The sequence below is a fragment of the Pseudophryne corroboree genome, chromosome 10 (assembly GCF_028390025.1).
Source record: "Pseudophryne corroboree isolate aPseCor3 chromosome 10, aPseCor3.hap2, whole genome shotgun sequence".
NCBI classification, from domain to species: Eukaryota; Metazoa; Chordata; class Amphibia; order Anura; family Myobatrachidae; genus Pseudophryne; species Pseudophryne corroboree.
In genome coordinates this window covers 287,090,489-287,117,927 of record NC_086453.1, presented here as the reverse complement: position 1 = coordinate 287,117,927, position 27,439 = coordinate 287,090,489, and the positions used below count along the sequence as shown (strand labels likewise).

At 43.8% G+C, this 27,439-nt stretch overlaps 1 protein-coding gene across 2 annotated transcripts in view; it reads left to right on the top strand.

Moving 5' to 3' along the window:
• MMEL1 (membrane metalloendopeptidase like 1) overlaps positions 1-27,439 on the top strand; it is a 536,727-nt gene that overhangs the window by 390,611 nt on the left and 118,677 nt on the right. For both annotated transcript variants that reach the window (XM_063943337.1, XM_063943336.1), the window contains exons 5-8: positions 10,900-10,980; positions 17,655-17,750; positions 18,136-18,254; positions 23,531-23,596. In XM_063943337.1, the coding sequence (XP_063799407.1) occupies positions 10,900-10,980; positions 17,655-17,750; positions 18,136-18,254; positions 23,531-23,596 (362 nt within the window). The remainder of the gene's footprint in view (positions 1-10,899; positions 10,981-17,654; positions 17,751-18,135; positions 18,255-23,530; positions 23,597-27,439) is intronic.

The following is a 27,439-nucleotide window of genomic DNA, read 5'->3' as shown; positions in this document are numbered from 1 at the left end:
CCTCAACTAATACAGTGTTCAATCTCTCAGATTTACAGGAGACATATGCCCTTGGAAAATAGAACATAAAAATACATAGTGTGATTGTCACGATCCGGGTATCTGGACGCCATTTCTTACCCATCAGATGCCTCCTAAGGCTGGCCCAGCGCTCCAGGACCGGATCCCATCTGTTATCCTGATGTGTACATTCCTGTATCCTCTCCTGTCACTCTGGGACGCTGTCACAGTAAACGCCATATTACACCTGGCATGGCGTCTCCCGCGGTCTCCGCCGCCGTCCCTGAACTTCTGCATGCAGAGTGTCTGAGTGGCGATTACGTCAGCCGCGGCCTCCGCTGTGTCCGCGTGGTTGGATGTGCATCTGTCAGCCTGGCGCCTCCTGTCTCCGGTGGCCGGCGCCGCCATTACTGTTTTCATTACCACATGGATTACAAACCAAACTTCCCTCCAAGTGTCTGCATGGGCGCAGCCATCTTGGATTCTGTCAGCTGATCATTTCCACCAATCTGTTCTCAGTATTGATAATCTGCATAATTGCCTAGCCAATCCCTTCCTTGCTGCAGGTATAAATACACTGTGCCTGAGCAAGGAAGGCGTCAGTGCTTTGGTTGTCAAACCTAGTTCCTGTTTGTCTCTCTCCTGTGATTGTCTTCCAGGTTCCAGCTCCTGTCTCAAAACTTCCACCATAGAGACCCGCACCAGCATTCCACCTGCGGTGTAGCCTGACTCTCCAATCCATTGTGGATTCATCTGTTTCCAGCTACAACATTACCTGCTTCCAGCTCAGCTTCCAGCAGAGTACAGCTTCCCTTAAAGGGCCGGTGTCCTTTCTACACTTTACCACTCTCCACCGGTATTATTATTTCTCCGCTCTCAAGTTCTACATTTCAGTTCATATTTCATCGCTCCCAAGTTCATTTATTATTTAACTGGTTCCAGCCAGTATCCACTCCGTGCTAACAACAGTCTGGTTCCAGCCAGTATCCACAGCAGCTGTTTTATCTTCAGCAACCCAGCTTTTCCTGGAACACCAGCTGGCACAATCCTGGGTTATCTCCATTGCTACAGTCGAGCCTGGTAAGGACTTTCCATCTAGAAGATCATAAGAACTATCTCACACTACCAGTGCCCTGTGGCTCCTGCCATCCTGTAGTACCCAGGAACTGTATTTATTCTTTGCTGACTTTTACGTTTTCTTTTACTGCTGCTGTGTTGCGGAGTTGTCATAATAAACATCATTGACTTTTATCCAAGCTGTCGTGGTCACGCCTTCGGGCAGTTATTATTCATGTTACTTACATGTCCAGGGGTCTGATACAACCTCCCAGGTTCCGGTACATCTCAGCCCCTACAACTGAGGCTGCCTCCCGTCAGCTCAGGCCCTCAGTTGTGACAGTAAGCACTGACCTAATGAATCCAGCCGGAGACCAGGATCAAGCGGCCAGGCCGATGCAAGAACTGGCAGCCCGACTAGAACATCAGGAGGCTGCACAGGGCCACATCATCCGCTGTCTCCAGGATCTCTCTACTCGGCTGGATGGGATTCAGACAACTCTCCGTGGATCAGGCGCGTCTGGTGCGTCAACCACAGTGACTCCAGCTATAACCCCACCCACCTTACCCATTTCTGCTCCACGTCTTCATCTTCCAACGCCAGCAAAATTTGACGGATCTCCAAGATTCTGCAGGGGATTTCTCAACCAGTGTGAGATTCAGTTTGAGCTACAACCTGGCAATTTTCCCAGTGACCGTACAAAAATTGCCTACATTATTTCTCTTCTCAGTGGCTCAGCCCTTGATTGGGCATCACCGTTATGGGAGAGGTCCGACACCCTGCTATCTTCCTACACTGCCTTCGTGTCAACATTCAGGCGCATCTTCGACGAGCCAGGCCGGGTAACCTCAGCTTCATCCGAGATTCTCCGTTTACGCCAGGGGTCACGTACTGTAGGACAATATCTGATACAGTTCCAGATCCTGGCATCCGAACTGGCATGGAACGATGAGGCCCTGTATGCTGCATTCTGGCATGGCTTATCTGAGCGTATTAAAGATGAGTTAGCTACCAGAGACTTACCTTCTAAGTTAGATGAGCTAATCTCACTCTGCACGAAAGTTGATTTACGTTTCAGAGAGAGAGCAACTGAGCGTGGAAGATCATCTGCTCCAAAATCTTCTGCTCCTCCTCCTCGTCAACTGTCACCATCTAAAGATGAGCCCATGCAACTTGGCCGTTCCCGTTTAACTCCTGCTGAGCGCCGAAGACGTCTCTCCGAGTTTCTCTGTCTCTATTGTGCAGCTCCGTCTCACACCATTAATGCCTGTCCCAAACGTCCGGGAAACTCCAAATCCTAGCTCGCCAAGGAGAGGGCCGGCTAGGAGTAATGATCTCCTCTCCATCTCCTCAAGATTGTAATCTCCCAGTCTCGCTTCAAGTTGCTCAACGTTATCGGAACGTCATTGCCCTCCTTGATTCCGGAGCAGCTGGGAACTTTATTACCGAAGCCTATGTTAAACGGTGGTCCCTACCCACCGAGAGACTTCCTTCGTCCATTTCTTTAACTGCCGTGGATGGCAGCAAAATTTTTGATGCAGTTATTTCTTTAAGGACTATACCAGTTCGTCTGAGAGTGGGAGTTCTTCATTCCGAACTTATTTCTTTTTTAGTGATTCCAAGAGCCACACATCCTGTGGTCCTGGGCCTTCCATGGCTCCGTCTTCACAATCCTACAATTGATTGGACGACTACGCAAATCCTGGCATGGGGTTCCTCCTGTGCTGAGACATGTTTGTTTAAAGTATTGCCTGTCTGTTCTTCCTCCCCCAGGTCGTCTGATGTTCCACCTCCTCCATATCAAGATTTCACGGATGTGTTCAGTAAAGCTTCTGCTGATATCCTTCCTCCTCATAGAGAATGGGACTGTCCGATTGATCTCGTTCCAGGGAAGGTTCCACCTCGAGGCCGAACTTATCCGTTGTCTCTGCCTGAGACGCATTCTATGGAGGAATATATTAAAGAGAACCTAGCAAAGGGGTTCATTCGACCTTCTTCTTCTCCAGCCGGCGCAGGCTTCTTTTTTGTAAAAAAGAAAGATGGTGGTCTGCGGCCGTGCATCGACTACAGAGGTTTGAACGACATTACCATCAAGAACCGTTATCCTTTACCCCTGATTACTGAGCTCTTTGACAGAGTTAGCGGAGCTACCATCTTTACAAAGCTGGACTTGCGAGGTGCATACAATCTCATCCGGATCCGTGAGGGTGACGAGTGGAAGACCGCCTTTAACACCCGTGACGGACATTATGAGTACCTCGTCATGCCCTTCGGATTGAGCAATGCTCCAGCTGTCTTCCAGCATTTTGTCAATGAGATCTTCAGAGACATTCTATACCGTCATGTCGTGGTCTATCTAGACGATATCCTCATTTTTGCCAACGATTTAGAGGAACATCGTTTTTGGGTTAAAGAGGTTCTGTCCCGTCTCCGTGTCAATCATCTCTATTGCAAATTAGAAAAATGCGTCTTTGAAGTCAAGTCCATTCCGTTTCTAGGGTACATTGTGTCCGGTTCCAGACTAGAGATGGATCCTGAGAAACTACAAGCAATCCAAAATTGGCCGGTACCCTTAACCCTCAAAGGGGTCCAGAGGTTCTTAGGGTTCGCCAATTATTACCGAAAGTTTATACGAGACTTTTCCACCATTGTGGCGCCTATTACTGCTTTCACTAAGAAGGGTGCTAACCCGTCCAAGTGGTCTGAAGAAGCCATGCAAGCATTTCATCTTTTAAAACAAAGGTTCATCTCTGCGCCTGTTCTGAAACAGCCTGACATCGACTCTCCTTTCATCTTAGAGGTGGATGCCTCCTCCGTTGGAGTAGGAGCGGTGTTATTTCAGAGGGCTAAAGATGGCCATTTACACCCTTGCAGTTTCTTCTCCCGGAAGTTCTCCCCAGCTGAGCGCAACTATGCCATTGGCGACCAGGAGTTGCTAGCCATCAAGCTCGCTCTAGAAGAGTGGAGGTATCTGTTGGAGGGAGCTTCTCATTCAATCACCATACTTACAGACCACAAGAACCTTTTATACCTGAAGGGCGCACGATGTCTCAACCCTCGTCAGGCCAGATGGGCACTTTTCTTTTCCAGGTTCGACTTTAAACTCCAGTTCTGTCCGGGCTCTCAGAATCGCAAGGCCGATGCCCTTTCCCGCTCATGGGAGCAAGAAAATGAGTCAGAGTCTTCAGACAAGCATCCTATTATAAATCCGTTGGCATTCTCCACGGTAGGGATGGACTCTATGCCCCCATCAGGGAAAAGTTTTGTGAAACCGATGCTAAGGAAGAAGCTCATGCATTGGGCCCATGCTTCCCGTTTTGCCGGACATACAGGTATCCAAAAAACCCTGGAGTTTATCTCTAGGTCCTATTGGTGGCCAACTCTGAAAAAGGACGTCTTGGAGTTTATTGCATCTTGCCCAAAGTGTGCCCAACATAAAGTATCCCGCCAGTCGCCTGCGGGGCAACTGGTTCCACTATCCGTTCCCCGTCGACCATGGACCCACTTGTCGATGGATTTCATTACAGACTTACCCATGTGCAACAAGTTCAATACCATCTGGGTGGTAGTTGACCGGTTCACCAAGATGGCACACTTCATTCCTCTCACCGGTCTTCCGTCAGCTTCCAAGTTGGCTCAAGCATTCATACAAGAGATCTTCCGACTCCACGGTCTTCCTGAAGAAATTATCTCAGATCGAGGAGTTCAATTCACAGCCAAATTCTGGCGAAGTTTATGTCAAGTCCTCCAAGTCAAGCTAAAGTTTTCCACGGCTTACCATCCTCAGACCAATGGTCAAACCGAGAGGGTGAATCAGGACTTGGAGGCCTTCCTCCGCATCTATGTGTCCTCCTCTCAAGATGACTGGGTTCAATTACTTCCCTGGGCCGAGTTCTGTCATAACAACCAGTATCATTCTTCATCTGCTTCAACACCATTCTTCACTAACTTTGGATTCCACCCTAAAGTCCCTGAGTTCCAACCGCTTCCAGCAACTTCTGTTCCCGCAGTGGATATCACCTTGCATCAGTTTGCCAATATCTGGAAGAGCGTACGATCAGCTCTGCTCAAGGCATCGTTCAGGTACAAGAAGTTTGCGGATAAGAAGCGTCGAGCAGTTCCTGCTCTCAAGGTGGGTGATCGGGTATGGTTATCCACGAAGAATTTGAGGTTAAGAGTTCCCAGTATGAAGTTTGCACCTCGCTATATCGGTCCTTTCAAGATTGAACAAGTCATCAATCCTGTTGCTTACAGACTCCAGTTGCCTCCCTTCTTAAAAATACCCAGGACATTCCATGTTTCCCTGTTGAAACCGCTGATCTTGAATCGGTTTCATTCCTCACTTCCTCCAACTCCGAAAGTCCAAACTCAACGAGGCGTAGAGTATGAAGTGGCCAAGATCCTGGACTCACGTCACCGTTACGGTCAACTACAATATCTTATTGACTGGAAGGGTTATGGTCCTGAGGAACGTTCATGGACCAATGCTTCTGATGTCCATGCTCCTGCCTTGGTCCGGAGATTCCATTCCAAGTTTCCTCAAAAGCCAAAGAAGTGTCCTGGGGCCACTCCTAAAGGGGGGGGTGCTGTCACGATCCGGGTATCTGGACGCCATTTCTTACCCATCAGATGCCTCCTAAGGCTGGCCCAGCGCTCCAGGACCGGATCCCATCTGTTATCCTGATGTGTACATTCCTGTATCCTCTCCTGTCACTCTGGGACGCTGTCACAGTAAACGCCATATTACACCTGGCATGGCGTCTCCCGCGGCCTCCGCCGCCGTCCCTGAACTTCTGCATGCAGAGTGTCTGAGTGGCGATTACGTCAGCCGCGGCCTCCGCTGTGTCCGCGTGGTTGGATGTGCATCTGTCAGCCTGGCGCCTCCTGTCTCCGGTGGCCGGCGCCGCCATTACTGTTTTCATTACCACATGGATTACAAACCAAACTTCCCTCCAAGTGTCTGCATGGGCGCAGCCATCTTGGATTCTGTCAGCTGATCATTTCCACCAATCTGTTCTCAGTATTGATAATCTGCATAATTGCCTAGCCAATCCCTTCCTTGCTGCAGGTATAAATACACTGTGCCTGAGCAAGGAAGGCGTCAGTGCTTTGGTTGTCAAACTTAGTTCCTGTTTGTCTCTCTCCTGTGATTGTCTTCCAGGTTCCAGCTCCTGTCTCAAAACTTCCACCATAGAGACCCGCACCAGCATTCCACCTGCGGTGTAGCCTGACTCTCCAATCCATTGTGGATTCATCTGTTTCCAGCTACAACATTACCTGCTTCCAGCTCAGCTTCCAGCAGAGTACAGCTTCCCTTAAAGGGCCGGTGTCCTTTCTACACTTTACCACTCTCCACCGGTATTATTATTTCTCCGCTCTCAAGTTCTACATTTCAGTTCATATTTCATCGCTCCCAAGTTCATTTATTATTTAACTGGTTCCAGCCAGTATCCACTCCGTGCTAACAACAGTCTGGTTCCAGCCAGTATCCACAGCAGCTGTTTTATCTTCAGCAACCCAGCTTTTCCTGGAACACCAGCTGGCACAATCCTGGGTTATCTCCATTGCTACAGTCGAGCCTGGTAAGGACTTTCCATCTAGAAGATCATAAGAACTATCTCACACTACCAGTGCCCTGTGGCTCCTGCCATCCTGTAGTACCCAGGAACTGTATTTATTCTTTGCTGACTTTTACGTTTTCTTTTACTGCTGCTGTGTTGCGGAGTTGTCATAATAAACATCATTGACTTTTATCCAAGCTGTCGTGGTCACGCCTTCGGGCAGTTATTATTCATGTTACTTACATGTCCAGGGGTCTGATACAACCTCCCAGGTTCCGGTACATCTCAGCCCCTACAACTGAGGCTGCCTCCCGTCAGCTCAGGCCCTCAGTTGTGACAGTGATATTGTAACAATGGGAGAAGACAGGTAAAACAATCTCTAGAGGTGCCAGACTCGTACCACATCAGGTGGTCTACTAATATGTAGACAGTTGCGCAGTATTTAGAGCGGGTCACCGTCTTAGATATATCCTGACTCCTTCCAACGTCTCGGGAGTGTCTCCTTCTTATTCCAACCCAAGGTGCATGTGAATAAAAATGGTACTCCAATGGTGCATTACCATAAATAGTTTATTCATAAGATTTAAAACTTTAAAAGGTGGGTTCTTACCAGACTGAATGGTCTACATGAAACAGTAGACAACAGCATTTGTTACACATAAAACAACCAGGCGTCCCCAGGAGTAGTTGTAAACAGCCAGGCAAGAGCTCCACACACGTCCTGCTACCTTCACCAACGCGTTTCGATAACAAATGGTTATCTTTTTCAAGGTGTAGATGGTAGCAGACACCCTGTGGTATTTATCCTCCCACAAATCTAGACAACTAAAAGCCTAATGCCAGACATGGATTGCCTAACTGCTAAAATCCTAAAAACCTAACATGGGCTTAATACATTGAGGGAAATCCATTTCATGCATTCCTGGTGGCCTTCTAAAAGTCCGTTTCCCGCCAGATAAACTGTCCAATGATATCGCGTGACGCTGCATTAACCCGTCACCGGAAGTGACGTGGATCGGCATTTGTTGTCTGGCAGGAAGTGACACGACCTCCTGTGTCAGAGGCATGACGCGACTGTTCCCTCCGCGTGGCACGATAGCCCGTCACCGGAAGTGACATAAATCAACATCCGCCGTCTGGCCGGAACCCGGAAGTCCCACAATGCGGATAATACATTTCTCTGGTCCCGTTTCCATGGCTATTTTGCCGGATGTAGTATAATAAACTGTCCATATGGTATCATTCTAATGCATGTCTCTTAAGGACAGAGCCATTTTGTTGTAGTCATCCGCCCATTTGTAATAATAAAAAAGAAAAACATAAATTAAAAATAATATAAAGGTACAATAAAAATATAAAATGCATCCTGAATAGTAATCTAGAGATCGGAATAAGGAGAGATTTTCAGTTTTACAAGAACCACTTGGTCTCAAAGTCTTTATTAAGACCTCCTTGTTCTAAGGTTTTATATTTAAAGATAGTTTGCATTTCTATCCTGGCAAGTTTTTGTTGTAGATCTCCTCCTCTAATGTCTGGTTTAACACGTTTCAAGGCATAGAAATTCTTTATCTCCCTAGGGTCACAATTGTGTATTTTCTTAAAATGTGCCGACAGGGCGTGGGTTTCTAGTCCTTTTTTAATATTTCGGAGGAGTTCTCCCAGTCTGATTTTCAAGGCTCTGCTGGTACGGCCTATATAGAATTTCTTCCAGTAGAGCCAGTTTGAACTGGCTCTACTGGACCAATAATAACATCGGAGGGTTTTTACAGGTGTGGAGCTTGTATTGCTTGCAAAAATGTCACAAACACTTTCGGGAATAAGATAGTAGAGGTCATCATTAACGAAAGAAAGTGCACCATTAAATAATTTGTAACTTGCCATTCTAATAATGTAGTGTACTGTGTAGAATGTACATGTGGGAAATTCTATATAGGCCGTACCAGCAGAGCCTTGAAAATCAGACTGGGAGAACACCTCCGAAATATTAAAAAAGGACTAGAAACCCACGCCCTGTCGGCACATTTTAAGAAAATACACAATTGTGACCCTAGGGAGATAAAGAATTTCTATGCCTTGAAACGTGTTAAACCAGACATTAGAGGAGGAGATCTACAACAAAAACTTGCCAGGATAGAAATGCAAACTATCTTTAAATAGGTTCTTGTAAAACTGAAAATCTCTCCTTATTCCGATCTCTAGATTATTATTCAGGATGCATTTTATATTTTTATTGTACCTTTATATTATTTTTAATTGATGTTTTTCTTTTTTATTATTACAAATGGGTGGATGACTACAACAAAATGGCTCTGTCCTTAAGGGACATGCATTAGAATGATACCATATGGACCGTTTATTACACTACATCCGGCAAAATAGCCATGGAAACGGGACCAGAGAAATGTATCATCCGCATTGTGGGACTTCCGGGTTCCGGCCAGACGGCGGATGTTGATTTATGTCACTTCCGGTGACGGGCTATCGTGCCGCGCGGAGGGGACGGTCGCGTCATGCCTCTGACACAGGAGGTCGTGTCACTTCCTGCCAGACAACAAATGCCGATCCACGTCACTTCCGGTGACGGGTTAATGCAGCGTCACGCGATATCATTGGACAGTTTATCTGGCGGGAAACTGACTTTTAGAAGGCCACCAGGAATGCATGAAATGGATTTCCCTCAATGTATTAAGCCCATGTTAGGTTTTTAGGATTTTAGCAGTTAGGCAATCCATGTCTGGCATTAGGCTTTTAGTTGTCTAGATTTGTGGGAGGATAAATACCACAGGGTGTCTGCTACCATCTACACCTTGAAAAAGATAACCATTTGTTATCGAAACGCGTTGGTGAAGGTAGCAGGACGTGTGTGGAGCTCTTGCCTGGCTGTTTACAACTACTCCTGGGGACGCCTGGTTGTTTTATGTGTAACAAATGCTGTTGTCTACTGTTTCATGTAGACCATTCAGTCTGGTAAGAACCCACCTTTTAAAGTTTTAAATCTTATGAATAAACTATTTATGGTAATGCACCATTGGAGTACCATTTTTATTCACATGCACCTTGGGTTGGAATAAGAAGGAGACACTCCCGAGACGTTGGAAGGAGTCAAGGTATATCTAAGACGGTGACCCGCTCTAAATACTGCGCAACTGTCTACATATTAGTAGACCACCTGATGCGGTACGAGTCTGGCACCTCTAGAGATTGTTTTACCTGTCTTCTCCCATTGTTACAATATCACACTATGTATTTTTATGTTCTATTTTCCAAGGGCATATGTCTCCTGTAAATCTGAGAGATTGAACACTGTATTAGTTGAGGAGCGCCTGAGATAAAAGGTGGTAAACTATTTGTTGTATTTCTGTCTATTGGGAGTATTGGTGATACTTCTAACCACTTTTCTTTTCGGCGGCTCAGGCGCACTAATTGTGATCTATTGTTTGCACAAAAGTGTGGAGGGATAGAATGTGGAGGAATAGAATGTGGAGGGCTACAGTGTGGGGGGATAGAGTGTGGAGGGATAGAATGTGAAGGGCTACAGTGTGGAGGGATAGAATGTGGAGGAATAGAATGTGGAGGGCTACAGGTGTGAAGGGATAGAATGTGGGGGGCTAGAGTGTGGAGGGATAGAATGTGGAGGGCTACAGTGTGGAGGGATACAATGTGGAGGCTGGAGGGCTACAGTGTGACTGGATAGAATGTGGTGGAATAGAATGTGGCGGGCTAGAGTGTGGAGAATAAGAATGTGGAGGGCTACAGTGTGACAGGATAGAATGTGGTGGGCTAGAGTGTGGAGGAAAAGAATGTGGAGGGCTACAGTGTGGAGCAATAGAATGTGGAGGGATAAAATGTGGAGGGATAGAATGTGGGGGTATAGAGTGTAGAGGAATGGAATGTGGAGGGATAGCGTGCAGTGGGATAGAGTGTGGAAGGATAGAATGTGAAGGGATAGGATGTGGACAGTGAAGGAGAAGACAGAGTAGAAGTTGACTCTGAGTTGCGGTCTCAGAGGACAGAGTAGAGCAGATATTGTCAATGGTACAGGAGAAGGGACTTTGGGAGGTGGAAAGACAATGACCTCAGTTTTAGAGATTTTAAATTTAAGGAAGCGATGGATCATAGAAGAGTGGATGTCCAACAGGCTGCTGGAGATACTGAAGAGGATTGGATGACAGGGTCAGGGTCAGAATGGTAATAAAAGTTGAAGGAGCCAATGAACTCAACAACAGCAAAATATTGTAATATAAAGTAACCATTGTATTTTTATTTTTTATTTTTTTTAAGGTTTACTGGAAATGCCAGACCAGGATGACCGTGATGCCTTTAGAAAAGCCAAAACATTATATAAGTCCTGCATGAATGAAAGTAAGTATAGAGCAATCTAATAGCCCTCAGTAGATCAATTTCTTCAATGGATGTGTGATTCACACCAGGAAGTGCAAACTTATAATTGCCATTACTAAGTTTACATAGAAACATAGAAACATAGAATTTGTCGGCAGATAAGAACCACTTGGCCCATCTAGTCTGCCCCTTTTTTTTTTTTTTTATATATTATTTTTTTTTATCACTAACCTTATTTGATCCTTATTTCTTTGTAAGGATATCCTTATGTCTATCCCATGCATGTTTAAATTGCTCTACTGTCTTAGCCTCTACCACCTCTGATGGGAGGCTATTCCACTTGTCCACTACCCTTTCTGTGAAATAATTTTTCCGCAAATTTCCCCTGAACCTCCCCCCCTCCAGTCTCAGTGCATGTCCTCGTGTCCTATTGCTTCTCTTCATTTGGAGAATGTTTCCCTCCTGGACTTTGTTAAAACCCTTCATATATTTGAAAGTTTCTATCATGTCCCCCCTTTCTCTTCTCTGCTCCAAACTATACATATTGAGATTTCTTAGTCTTTCTGGGTATGTTTTGTGATGTAGGCCATGCACCATTTTAGTTGCCCTCCTTTGTACAGTTTCTAATGTATTAATATCCTTTTGAAGATATGGCCTCCAGAACTGAATACAGTATTCTAGATGAGGCCGTACCAATGACCTATACAGTGGCATTATTACTTCTTTCTTTCTGCTGCTGATTCCTCTCCCAATGCAGCCAAGCATCTGACTAGCCTTCCTCATTGCCTTGTTACATTGCTTACCTGCCTTTAAGTCATCTGAAATAGTGACTCCTAGATCCCTTTCCTCCTCAGTAGTTTCCAGTATAGTGCCATTAATACTGTATTTAGCTTTAGGATTTTGCAGTTGTATTTCCTTCCCTGGTAGCATCTCGCTACTGCCAATGTCATTATATGCAAGAGAGAGAGAGAGAGAGAGAGAAGATAAATTTGGCTGGCAATCTACTAGTTGTAAAAGTAGGAACAGGGGATCACTGGGCCTTCAGCACCACTTGTGGTAGGGACTATGGGGGTAATTCCAAGTTGATCGCAGCAGGAATTTTTTTAGCAGTTGGGCAAAACCATGTGCACTGCAGGGGGGGGGGGGGGGGGGGCAGATATAACGTGCAGAGAGAGTTAGATTTGGGTGGGGTGTGTTCAATCTGCAATCTAATCTGCAGTGTAAAAATAAAGCAACCAGTATTTACCCTGCACAGAAATAAAATAACCCACCCAAATCTAACTCTCTCTGCATGTTATATCTGCCTCCCCTGCAGTGCACATGGTTTTGCCCAACTGCTAACAAAATTCCTGCTGCGATCAACTTGGAATTACCCCCTGTGGGGGTAATTCAGAGTTGATCGCAGCAGGAATTTTAGGCCTAATTCTGAGTTGATCGCAGCAGCAACTTTGTTAGCAATTGGGCAAAACCATGTGCACTGCAGGGGAGGCAGATATAACATGTGCAGAGAAAGTTAGATATGTGGGTGTGGTGTGTTCAATCTGCAATCTAAATTGCAGTGTAAAAATAAAGCAGCCTGTATTTACCCTGCACAGAAACAAAATAACCCACCCAAATCTAACTCTCTCTGCACGTTATATCTGCCTCCTCTGCAGTGCACATGGTTTTGCCGAACTGCTAACAAAATTCCTGCTGCGATCAACTCAGAATTACCCCCTATATATGCATATATACATATAATCAGTGGTTGAAGTGAAAATTTTGAAGTGGGGGTATGGAGAAGTGAAGGTTGCAATTATGCACGCGCCGCTACGGAAAAGGGGGCATGGCCACTCAAAAGGGGGGGTGTCCTTAAGTGTAGTTTAACACACCATATACCCCTTATACACATTTTGCACCACAATAGTTGGACCCCTTATACTATCTAGTACTGGTGCCCCTTTAACAATATACCACACAGTATGAGCTGAAATTCACATTATAGCACACAGAATGAGATGGAATTCACATTATAGCACATGGTATGAGCCAAAATTCACATTATAGCACACAGAATGAGATGGAATTCACATTATAGCACATGGTATGAGCCAAAATTCACATTATAGCACATAGAATGAGCCAAAATTCACATTATAGTACATGGTATTCGCCTAAATTCACATTATAGCACACATTATGAGCCGAAATTCACATCATAGCACATGGTATGAGCCATAATTCACATTACAGCATATGGTATGAGCCGAAATTCACATTATAGCACACAGTATGAGCCGAAATTCACATTATAGCACACGGTATGAGCCGAAATTCACATTATAGCACACAGTATGAGCCGAAATTCACATTACAGCACATGGCATGATCCGAAATTCACATTATAGCACATAGAATGAGCCAAAATTCACATTATGCCACATGGAATGAGACAAAATTCAGGGAGAGTGACAACAGGGACATAGGGACAGGGAGAGTGACAGAGGGACAGGGAAAGTGACAGCAGGGAGTGGGACATAGGGACAGGGAGAGTGACAGAGAGAAGGACAGCAGGGACTAGGGAGAGAGAAAGGCAGCAGGATAAGATTACCTATTTACAGATTGAGCCCTCCTCATCTGTCCCTTTAATAGGATTGAGCCAGGGCAGTCGGACTTAATCCCCTGCTGTATTGTTCTCTCTGTATCGTATTGCAGCTGAGAACAATAGATGAAAGGCTTATGCTAATAAACCTTGGTGTACCTAGGCGCAGCAGAGAAGCCTAGATGAGCGAGGCTACATCTGTAGCAGCAGCAGTGCTGAGAATGCTGTTGTCTGCGGTGCGATACATGAGGAGGCTGTGGTCGGCATGGTGTGGAGGAGGCGGAGGTGCAGAGAAGGACTGAGGGCAGCGGCGGTGCAGCGGAGGAGGAGGCAGTGGGTGGCGGCGGTGTAAGGAGGAGGAGGCTGTGGTTGGCTGCATTGCGGCTCCAATGACTGTGGCGCTACTATTTCAAATCTGCCGCGGACCAGCAGCCAATCAGGAGCGGTCGTGTCTGAGAACCAGGGGCGGATTGGGAACGGTCACATTTTTTAGAAGTGGCATAACATGGGCAGCACAAGAGGTATAACATACCGTGTAGCCATGGCAGAGTTGCTGTGCTGCAGAGATGGAATAGCAGAATGAATGGGGACAATGCAGTGTACTGAGTGCGGTGGGCTGTCTGTCATGTGCGCCGGGGCAGGAACACATGACAACACACAAAACAGGCCCCACAGACACATCGACCTACCGGGAATCTACCTGGTGAGCCCTATGGCAAATCCGGCCCACCATTCCGACAATGAGAATGCCAACAGGAGATGGGGTAATTATTTTACCCCTCCCCTGTCCCCTAACTTAACACTAACCCACTTAGGATGGTGGCTAGGGCTAAGATTAGGGTGGTGGTGGCTACAGCCAAGACTCCAGGGGTGGCAGATAAAGGGTGGAGGGGGGGATGTGTCTATGGCTAACCCCCCTCTAGTGCCTTACCTAAAAGTGACCCCATGATTCTGAGTGGTGTCGGGATTCCAGCGTCAGGCACATGACCTCCAGTATCCCGACTAACCGCATCCCATATATATATACACATACATATACTATACTACACTGATTAATTCTAACAGCGATCAGAGACTTTGCAGCTGGTACAATTTCAATGTATGTTTTACTTTGAGTAAATAGACAGTTTCCATATTTGTGTCTTTTCTGTGTCATCCTTTCTGTTTGAAGTCCAGATCTCTCATTCATGGCACGCCTCTCTATAGTACATCTGTCTTTACTTGCTTACAGCTAAACTGCGGCTGATTACATTATAGCTGACTATGTGTTGTTTTGTTAGGCAGTGTTCCATCATTGTAGACTGTCATACAGCACAGACCATGTGAGTGCTCTTTTCTATACAGGTGCAGTCATTACTGACATATAATTATTGATAGAAAATAAGGATGCAATCAATACAAAATTGGCTAACATAATCATTTATTGTCCTCCAACGAATGACTTCAAGAAAACCAATTCAGAGAAGAGCTAATACAGTTATGTAAGAGGTCATTCACTACAGTTATGTAAGGGGTCACTCGTTCACTACAGTTATGAAAGGGGTCACTCGTTCACTACAGTTATGTAAGGGGTCACTCGTTCACTACAGTTATGAAAGGGGTCACTCGTTCACTACAGTTATGAAAGGGGTCACTCGCTCACTACAGTTATGTAAGGGGTCATTCACTACAGTTATGTAAGGGGTCAATCTCTCACTACAGTTATGTAAGGGGTCATTCACTACAGTTATGTAAGGGGTCACTCGCTCACTACAGTTATGTAAGGGGTCATTCACTACAGTTATGTAAGGGGTCAATCTCTCACTACAGTTATGTAAGGGGTCATTCACTACAGTTATGTAAGGGGTCACTCGCTCACTACAGTTATGTAAGGGGTCACTCGCTCACTACAGTTATGTAAGGGGTCATTCACTACAGTTATGTAAGGGGTCATTCACTACAGTTATGTAAGGGGTCACTCACTCACTACAGTTATGTAAGGGGTCACTCAACACAGTGACAGGAATCATTTTACACAGGCTTGACAAGCTATATAAAAGTGGAAATGGGCAGGGAATGCAGAACTCTTGGAGGAACCTAGAACTTGCTGTTGCACATCATTGGCTTAACATGTTTAGAGAGGCAAAAAAAAAAAAAAAACAACCATAAATGATTATGAAAAAAAAAAAGATCTGAATTAGACTAATAAGAATAAGCCCAGGATGTATCAAAATGCTCTTTGCAAACCTCAGCTGTACAAATGTAGTTTTGTGCGGTTTTATTTACCTACAATCAAACTACACCTCAGGATGCATGTTTTAAAGCCGGCAGATCGGAAACTGCAATCCTGGTTTTTGCGGCCTGGGCTCCATACTATCCGTGCACTGTATTACACATTTGCATAATGGTACAGTGCACAAACCAATTGATAACCAGAGACACCAATTTTTTTAGACATTGTTCTCATTAGGGGTCCGGTATGATTTACCAGGGGCTGGGATGCCGGCCGGCAGTATACTGACAAGGCATGCCGGCAGCAGGGCGAGCGCACATAGTCCCCTTGCGGGCTCACTGCATTTGCCACAGGTTCTATTTCCACTCTTTTAGTGTCGTGAAAGCCTGTTTGCCTGGTATTCTGGATGCCGGCATTGCCACTGTCGGGATTCCGGCATTGGAATCCTAAACGCAAGAATCCCAACTGTCGGCAACTTAAACGTATACCCTCATTAGCTATAGTGCTGAATTTGCAAGCATTTAGAGAATGATCAAATATTCAATGCTGCGCTAACCTCTAACATTTGTAAATATCCAGAAGGGTTATTTAGTAGAATTCAATATTTTCAGTTTCACCACTGTCTTTAATTTACTTATTGGTTGGTATTTAAGACATTAATCAAAAGATAAAAATGGAGATCAAAATAATGTACCACCATTTATTTGAATGATTAAAAGCAAAAAAAAAAAAATTTTGTACATCACACCATAAAGTCACTTGTCATACATCAACAAGAACAATAGTTTAGTCTCTAGTTTGTCCTATGTAATTAATTACCAGCTTTATTATGACAGTGTGCATTGATAAATTACATCCTTTTTTTGGACAATAAAGGCTTCACTCCTGTCCAAACTGTCCTTAACCAAACACTGCGCGTTTCACCACTCAGTAACTACGTCAAATGACATGAAATTTCAACTAATTCGCTTATTTGCGGGATCGGTATGTGGTCCCAGTGTATGGGATGCTGTCAGTGACAATACCGACAACCGGACGGTCACAATCCCGTCAGGGGTGAGGTAAGTTTTCTACCTCCCCCTACCCCCTACCCTCCTAACCCTATCCCCCCTTACCGCAGCCTAACCCTAACCTCCCCCTTAGTGCTTAACCCCCCCCCTTTCAGCAGCCTAACCCTAAACTTACCTTTGAGATCCCGACTGTCAGTGTCCTGGCATTGTGATGCTCACATGGTCAGGATTCTGGCTTTGGTGTTCTGACGGCTGACGGTATCTCGACTGCCAGGATCCAGACAGCCGGAATCCTGAACATATACCTGCAATCTGTTGGATATTGGTTGGTCCGACTCCCATAGAATGGCTGCCTCCACTGTGTTTAAGCGACAGGACTGCTTCATTGAATGTGCTGCTATTGTGTAGTCCTATTATAACACAGCTGCTTGAGCGTTCTAGGAGTGTGTTCCTTATTGACCTATGATTAACAATAAAGGACTTTGGGGTCTATTTACTAAGCCTTGGATGGAGTTAAAGTCGCTAGAGATAACGTACCAGCCAATCAGCTCCTAACTGCCATGTCACAGGCTGTGTAATGACAAATAGGAGCCGATTGGTTGGTACTTTATCTCCAGCAACTTTATCTCCATCCAAGGCTTAGTAAATAGACCCCTTTATTTTAACATAATACTGAAGACAGTATGCATAGTTTATTTTAGGGTTTATTCACAGATTTTGTGTCAGTATTTACAGTACCTACCTTTTGTGCTTTAGACCATTGTATTTGTTTTGTTTTGTTTGTTATATATAAAAAAAAAAAAACCCTGAAATATCTTATCAATTATGGTGACAGTTTGAAATTATACTATTTTTTTAATTCATTGTTGTTGATTAATATGTTTCCCTCTAGGTCTGATTGAGCAGAGAGACGCATTACCTCTTTTAGAACTTTTACCTCTAGTTGGAGAGTGGCCAGTAGCTTATAACGATTGGAACCTCACCAAAGGTAACTCTCAGCACATTGATCTTACTAAACAACAATAACCTTGTCCAAATACTATTTATCATAGCGGAGTGGATGAAGGCAATCCAATTACAGGGCACGTCTTCTTATACCGGACAAATGTTCCACTATGGCATTGAGCCTGACTCAATTGAAAACAACTCATCTACCTTATTTAGCTGCTGAAACGTAGTCAAATACAATGAGGCACCTACAATTGAGCACAGTTCTGTTTACACAATGAGGGTTCTGATAATGTGCTCGGCATTAATAGTAATGAAAGTGCCTTAGAAAAACAAATGTATGGTTTTGCAATGATTAAGTTATCAGCTGGGTTTTATGCAGTTTATGATTCTTTCTAAATGGCCTCTCACTTTTGTTTCCTTAGAGCCCCATTGGAGTTTGGAAGAAAAACTGGCCCTTCTGAACTACAGATTCAACAAAAGGGTCCTCGTTGATATATTTGTGTGGAATGATGACCGGGAGTCGAGCAAGCACATCATTTATGTATAAAGATTAATACTATTTTACTCTCAGTACTAAATTTACTTTTGTCAGGTTTGCAGGAATAACATGTTGGGCTGTATTTAGCGTGTGGACAAACTACACACATCTTATGACAGCACTGTTCAGGGATAACTAGACATTTTTAAGTTAACTGAAATTTGTCTTTTTTCATTTATTTATTTTTATTATTTATTTTAGTATTTAAATGCAAATTAAGATTTTTCTAACTGTAGATTCAACCTCTTTATTGGTCTCCTCAAATACATAGGGAATTTTCTTTCTTCAGTTTAAAATAAAGTCAGATTGTCATGAAAATAAAAGAAAACCTTAAGATAATGTATTTGTTAGGAGTTATTTATATAAAGCCTCCAGCATTGGCGTTTCTAGAACGTATGCAGTCCCATACCTCATGCACTGTACCCATGCTTTAATAGGTACCTTTCCGGAGTCCCGCGTCGGGCACTGCAGCCGCAACAAATATCACAGCCAAATTGACCGCAGTAAAATGAGTGTGCCGTGTTTCCAGAGACCTGCACATGCGCAGTAGACTCTGGCACAGTGCCAATTCCTACTGCGCCGTGGAGTGGATGGGGCCCACCCGGAATTTACTCCTCTGTTAAAATGCCCCTGGCATACAGTACATATTCTGTAGAGCTTTACAAAGACTATTTCAGTCATTCACATCAGTCCATACTTGCCAACTCCAGATTTTTCGGGTAGTCCCCCACTTCCATGGAAAAGTAGGTATATTTCCCGCAACCCATCCTCCTTCTAGTGAAGCTGCCAAGATGGGCTGAGAATCGTCTGAATCACGGCACCGACAGAGGGGGTGTGGCTAAATGATGCAATTTGCCCCACCCCCTACCAGCAGATCTGCATTTTTCTTAGGTTGGGGTGGGCCTGAAGATGTGACAGTTCTTTAAGCTACCAATATGCTTTTGGAGCATGGGAGTAAAGTGGAACACTTGGATGAAACCTCTGAAAACAGAGATGAGAACATGCAAACACAGATTGACCATGACCAGGAAATTAACTCATAGCATCAGTGAAGTGAGGCAGTAATGCTTACCACTAAACCAACTGTGCTGCCAAGATTTGCTACTCATGGAGCACTAACAGGATTAATGAACAGGTCAATTTGAAATCAGCCAAAAGAGGCAGTTTACATCTGATTGACTGGAGGGTTGTAAATCTGCTCTGAATGTCTGTTTGTGTATTGACCGCTCAAGGTTAATTTGATGGGTTAATTATGTTAATAATTATTGTACTAATTCAATACTGAAGAGGGAAGACTCACTATGCATATAGGAGACTAATAAAGCAGCACAAGACAGATATTTTTATATGTATGACATACAGTAAGATTGTAATTATAGGGGAAGCTTTTTTTCTTATGGACACTTTCATTTTATTATCTGTTAAAGGAATCCTTATTATGTGTCACCTATAGTGGAATTACAAATCCCGGCATGCCCAGGGCTTTAATGCTCCCACCTTTGCACACAGAGGAGGAGATGTATGAAGATGTCATTTATCTCTGTATTAAAAAATATCCTGCATCAAAGCTTATTGCAGTGATGCAGGATGTATGTCACGAAGACTACTCAGTTATCTGGGTTATCAAGTGGCACCAGGTGATGCTCACGTAATTACGCCTTGCCCAGCAGTCTTTTAGCCTCCTGCGATGCTAGGCTTCTCCTATAGCAGCCGCCTTTCCAGGAATTAGGTCCACCCCATACTCAGATGCCCCCAGGTCTGATGTATAGACAAGGTGACTATTGGAGACTGGGCAAGAGTAAATGCAGTACAGTGAGACGTCACTTGAGACAACCTTGAAAGCCCTGCCCAATACACAGTCAGGAATAGTAAACAAATTGTACACAGGTGCAACAATGCACAAGGTGATATAATAACAAACACTCAACGAATATGAAATGCAACAATGCCCAGGGTGGTACAATAATGAATGCTAATGATATGTAAATGCAACAATGCACAGGATGATATAAGCAATTTAGCAAACTATAAATGCAACAATGCACAAGGTGGTAACAATAATAAAATGTAAAACCAAGAGCCTGTGTGGAATTACAACACAAAACCTGAACTCAAGGCTAGCTGGATACAATCAGGAAAACGATCTTGACTGGGTATCAGAATCTCATGAGTACACAGGGTTGACTGGTTCTCACATGTAGCAGGAACTATCACCAGTGTTTGAGGAGTGTACAGGAAGGGAGACACTCCCAATCAGAACAGCAGAAAAAACAAGCCTACTGATGAGGAGACACAATGCAGCTGGACAGCCAGACACACAGGGGCAAACTACTAATTATACAGCAGCTGAGGCTGAACACAGGGATACATGCAGAAATCTGGATGCTGGAGTGTAATAACACAGACGCGCTGCTAGCGGCTTGTAACAATGTATTAGCGCATCAATATATTAAAAATAAAGCATAGTTGCCTACCCTCCCTCATTCTGCAGGAGACTCCCTGAAATAGTAGCAATCTCCCTGCCTCCCCGAAGAGACCAACAATCTACCTGATTACACCCCCATTATATAGCTGCTACATTCTTGGGGGATAAAAAGAAATCAGAGCTATAAACATTTAAATGGGCTCATCTGTGCCATTTCCCTGCATTGTTTATAAGGCACAATGGTCCCAATGGCTACATGCATTTTAAATAAGGTTTCTCGTGGCCACTTACAGTATATGGAACCTCATGTAAAACACAATACACACAAATCCTGCAAAATATTAGTGTCTTTTCTTCAACAAGTAGCTCTTACTAATGTTGGGGCCCATTTACATTTGGATGTAAGTCATTTTCATGACACGCCTGTCAGATGTAGAAGTATATACGTCTGTGCTGATAGGTGTTACTGTCACAATCTCCCTGAAATGCTTTTTCAAAAGTAGGCAAGTATAAAATAAAGGTCCCAGAGAGGTGTAGTGGTAACCCACCTATATGGTGGTCTCTGCCTGCCTATATCATATTGGCATAGTGCTGATGTGATACATACCTGTAATGGCTCCTGGATGGCACCACTGCACATTTATGAGACCTGGAAAACATTGCAAGCGTCTCATTGTTTGCAAACAGGTCAGGAGGTCCCGTACATAAACATAGCAGCACCCTTCCATGTCAGAGCGTGTTATAATGACATCATGCTTCAACGCCATATCTTACTATGGATGCAGTGTTATCAAGAGAAATGAAAGGAACCACCCAAAAAATCTCTGATTTACCATTTTAATAGACTCTGGAGAAGTGATAAAAAATTGTATTATAACGGCTTGATACAGCTCCCACAGAGCGACTTAAATTATAATGTCTACAATCAAAAAAATATAACTTCACATCTTAATTCTAAAGTCACAAGAGATTTTCCACTTTTAATAGGGATTTACTTATTCCCATCCCTATACTCAATGTTTGCTATCTGCTGAATCTATCAAGGTCAAAAGGTACACAGCCAAAGTATCTTCCATTCACCTTTTGCCATTGTTTGGCTCTCACCATAGTAGGGGGAGATCTGATGTAATGGCTCTAGAAATGCTGCATTGGATTTCTGGAATTTCTATATCAGACCCCAAGAATACATTGAAGGAGGTAGATTTTGTAAAATTCAAACTTCAGGTGGAAACCCTTCTCAGTTATGTAAGGGGTTTCACCCTTTGAGTGACCTGTATCTTTGGATGTTTGGTCATTCCTTAGTTTAACTGCATATGGCATCCATTTAAATTTAAAGCATAAATCCAGGTAAATATATATATATCCCCACCTGCCCTTTTGTTTCATTCTCTAATGAAGCTAATAGTTACAGGATTGCTTCTTCATAGCCCTTTTCAATTGACTCCTTGACTGTGATTTAACTTCTGTTTTTTCCACAAAGGTTTTTAAGTTATCTAGGCACAGTTGTTTATTTTTGCTGCCTTTGGATATGACACAGCTTAACTGAACTGGTGGTTTGTGTCATAACCAAGGTCAATGCAAAATACAACAACTCTGCCTAGACTATATATCGATTTTCTGGAATACACAGAAGGCAGCAGGAAAGATATGCATTTTATTTAAGTTTCAGGGTGACAAATACAGCGCAATAAGGTGACAACCCTATTTAAATATTTCGTAGTGGACAAAAACAAATAAAAAAGCGCTAATATTCATTTTTCTTTAATGCTTTTTGAGAATCAAATGCATTACTTCCTAATACAGGGTGTTGTAGTGACTGAGAGATTTAAACAATATGGGTTCATAACAATAAACTGATCTCATACACAGTAACATACCGCAAACCAGACCACGCATATGTTCATCTGGTCTGGGTCATGCTAATGATAGAGAAAGACTACTTTCTAGCTAATGTAATAACTTCCTGCAGCGGTACATGCCCATGGGAACTTTCAATCACTGCCATATGCAGAAAAAAAGATCTTGTTATAGTAACATATAAAGTCTAAAAAACAGGACTGGGGGTAAAAGGATGTTTTTATTATGCCTTTATGTTTTTGCTTAGAATTGAGAAAGTCATTCAAATGGAAACTTCCATAACAATATACCTATTGTTGTAGTCTGAAGCCAGCTCAGATAAACAAATTAGATGCGTGTAAAGCTACATACTCGGTGGCACTGTTATTTTGAGATCTGCAACTCACTCCCATAGAAAAAAAGGCAGCCTCCACATAAAACGAGTATGGCCATGGGTGCGTTCTTTAACCCTAGTTTCACATTTTTAAAGAACATCTTTACTTACAATAGATAAAAAATAAATGGTTTGGGGATGTTAAGTCAGTGGGGGTCATTCAGCTGCACCTGAGACCATCAGCACAAAGTATTGATTTTTGGTACTTTGCGCAGATCCGGTTCTGCGCATGCTTGAATGGGTCCTGCGGCATAGGACGCAGTCCAGCATCAGACTGTCATTGATTGACAATCTGATGCCATTGTGGGGATGGGGAAAAGGCCAAGGATCTCCGTTGTAGGATGGAGATTTCCTGGCCCCTGCGACGGCCGCCTTGCGTGGCACTATGGGTGTTGTTAGCCGCCGATGGTGCGTTCTTTAAGACGATGCTGCATCCTAGGATGCGGCTCGGATCACTAGGGCAGAAGGAGGTGTCAGCATGTAATAGACGCCTTCTGCTGCATTTACATACTGCGCTATCACTGCTGCAGTGATAGCAAATCCGACCGCACTGAATGACCCCCAGTATGTTCAGTTGTCTTCTCTATGTCCCAGTTCCTCTAAACAGTGATTTTGCTTTTTCAGATTGACCAGCCTAGCCTTGGCATGCCTTCCCGAGATTACTATTTCAATAGTGGAAACTATCAGCGGGTGAGTTAAACTTTCATCTTTATTAAGGTACAAATGAAAAAATAATTATAGATGTAAAAAGAAAGCTTATTTTGCATATTATGTTTTAAATGTACTATTTCATCAGTGTTGATGTCTTAACTCAGGGGAGTAACTAGACATTTGTGGCCCAATTGCAACATTTTATAAGGTCCCTAATGGTACCGCTTAAGGGCAAAAAGAACACATATACACATGGGCTCTTGGCAGAAGTATCGGAGCCCCTAACACCTGCATCCCCATGCTACTCTGATAGCATATAAAGACCAAGCACCTAAATGAGTCTAATTTATATTTAAAATATTAATAAAGCAACTATTTTCTGACTACAGTTCCTAGTCTACTACTCCTGGAGATACATTTGGCAATAAGGGTTTGAGAGCAGAGAGGTAAAGGTGAGGTTTAAGAAGGGGGGAATATTTAAATTAGGTCTAAGGAGTCCTCCGCTGAATATTTGTTTTGTTCTAAGGGATAAACCAAAGTTGTCCTCTCCCCAAAATGAATTCCGTTACCTTGTCATAGGCTCTTAAACTGAAATTCACATGACATGCTGAGATCTGGGAGCCTGTATGAGGGCCTGGCAGCCATACTTTGGGCTTTCCAGAAAGATTTTGGAAAGGAAATAAGGATTTGAAGGAGAGCTGCTAAAATGAATATCATGTAATTTTGTCTGAATCAGCTGCTGTCCTTTTTATCTTATTCAATGATGACTGGGAACTGTCATGATGTGCTGTAGAAGCTAGAAAGTATTGTGCTGTAGGTAGATAATAGGTAAGTGTGTGTGTGTTGTAGCATACCTAGTTGTACTTACATTCTCATGTTAATGCCGCATTCCCAAACTTATTTCTGTTCACAGTACTGAATGCTGTCTTTACCGCTTCAGTCACGTTACCTCACTTCTGCACCCTATTTAATTGTATCAGTGTGTTTATGATTATAGTATGAATTTATATAAATGTTGTTGCTGATCACTATTTGGCACTGCGGACACCAAGTTAATAATTATAAGCTAATGACTTGTAAGGGAAGAGACCTGCACCCAAAATAAAATTCTGAGTGATGTCCGGCTAATGGGATCTGGTGTGACCATAAAAACTCTAGACTGAGCAGTCATTTCTGTTTAGATGAGCAGTAATAAATGGGAAAGAAAGAATACACTAAAATTGTGCCTGACGGCAGTGTCCACAGCCTATCTAATCTATATAAACCAGATAATTGCTGAGAATGTTACATTTGGTTTATAGGTGACTTGACTACTATCATCCCCCCAACTCTAATACAGCCACTGGGCCCGAGATGTCACAACCCTGAGTCTCAAGTCCCCCGAGGAACCCCAGGGTGCACGGCAGAGTTTGAGAACCACTGCTCCATATAATGTAGTGAGGAACACTGAAACAGATGTCTGAAAGTTTTGAACTGATTCCAAAGTCGATCAAATTTCTTGGATCTGATGGGTGTGGTATAGTAGATCTACAGTTATTATTGATACAGTGATTATGTCCACCCCATATGATTGACATACACGAGGTCAACATTGACAAAAGGTCAACATATGAAAGGTTGACACTGGAAAAGGTTGACATGGACAAAAGGTTGACAGGGTCAAAAGGTCAACATGAGAATGGTCAACACAAAAATAGGCAACGCGCTCTTTTTTTAATTTTTGGGGTTAGTGTGGATAGTTTTTCAATCTGGGACCACCTTTTTCAGAAACACGACCCCTCGAGGGCTCTCCTCACTCGCCACATTTCAGGGCACGGTGCCTTGTTCCACTCCGCGTCACTCGCCACAATGTTACTAAAGGTTATGATTTGTGACATGGATAGTCAAGGACGGTAAAAGTTCAAAAACATGAAAATGCAAAACCAAAAAATGTCGCCCATATGTGTGTTGACCATTGCCATGTCGACCATTCGAACCTGTTGACCTTTTGTACCTGTCGACCCTTTTCCAGTGTCGACCTTTCATATGATGACCATTTGTCAATATCGACTTAATGCATGTCGACCATATGGTGTTGACCTATTGACTGTCGACCTATACATTGTAGATTTGTAATCCGGATCCCGGTTCTAACGATGCTGAACACGTTCATGGACACCGCTACGGACCCGATTCCAAATAATAGACACGGCAAAAACCACAATATCTCAGGGTAGCCCAATGTATAATAATATGGGCAAAACCTTCACATATAGAGGTCTTGAATATGGGACCTCACACTTGTATCAGACAAAACCCAATGTGTATGGTATCTAACAACATTGCTTAAATAAATAAAAAACCAAGAGCTCAGCGTTTACCATAGTAAACTCGCTCACCTTTATACAGAAATAATGGGGTTTTAGTTCATGGATTGATCAATGCATTTAAGCTTGTAGTCCAATGTCAAGAAATCCACTGCAATTGCCATTCCTAGGAATGGGGAGCAAACCTGCACTAGCCGTTCCCAGGTTGGGGTGCAGTGTATGTATTAAGGTGAGTTTATTCTGGTGAGCACTGAGCTCTCCGTTTTTTATTTATTTAAGCAATGTGGCCACAAATTATATAATAGTTTGAAAATGAATGATAAAGTTTATTGTTTCAAAGCAGACTTACATTTGCACCAGTTTTACAGTGTCTCTCTCTCTCTCTCTCTCTATATATATATATATATATATATATATATACAGGGGTTAAAGTGAGCCAGAGCTGGGCGGAACTGCATTCCGTCAGTTCGACTTGGAGACGAAATGCAGTTCCGCCTCCTCCGGCTCACTTAACCTGATGTGTGCCTGGCGCCACAGGGAGATGCCGGGTGCCCGTTGAGATTGTTTTACCAGCTTGCGCCCAGCTCCCTCTCCACAGCGGAAGCCAGCGGCAGGAGCTCACTACTGAGCTCTGGCTCCCAGCTCTGTCAGTGTGCACTATGGGAGAGAAGTCATGACGTCTCTCCCATAGTGCAGAGGAGCGGACGCCGGAAGGACCACAGCGGTCGGACGTGGGAGCGGGGCTTGGTGAGTATTTATTTATTTTTTCATATGTGTGAGTGTATTAGTGGCGCTTCTACTGGGGGCAAACTACAAGGGGGAAAACTACATGGGGGCTAACTACTGGGGGCAAACTACAGGGGCTAAACTACTGAGGGCATTACTACTAGGGGTCTAAACTGCATGGGGGCTAAACTATTGGGGGCTAACTACATGGGGGAAAACTATATGGGGGCTAAACTACTGGGAACATAACTGCAGGGGCTATAACTACAGAGGCTAAACTACAGGGGGCATTACCACTGGGTGATAAACTACAGGGGGGCTAAACTACATGGGGCAAACTACATGAGGGCTAAACTACAGGGAGGCTAAACTACTGGGGGCATAACTACAGGGGCTAAACTACTGGGGGCATTACCACTGGGGGACTAAACTAAAGGGGGGTAAACTACTAGGGATATAACTGCAGGGGCATTACCAGTGGGGGCTAAACTACTGGGGGTATAACTACTGGGAACATAACTGCAGGGGCTATAACTACAGAGGCTAAACTACAGGGGGCATTACCACTGGGTGATAAACTACAGGGGGGCTAAACTACATGGGGCAAACTACATGAGGGCTAAACTACAGGGAGGCTAAACTACTGGGGGCATAACTACAGGGGCTAAACTACTGGGGGCATTACCACTGGGGGACTAAACTAAAGGGGGGTAAACTACTAGGGATATAACTGCAGGGGCATTACCAGTGGGGGCTAAACTACTGGGGGTATAACTACTGGGGCTAAAATACATGGGCTAAATGACTGGGGGCATTACTACAGGCGTCATTACTACTGGGGGCAATACTA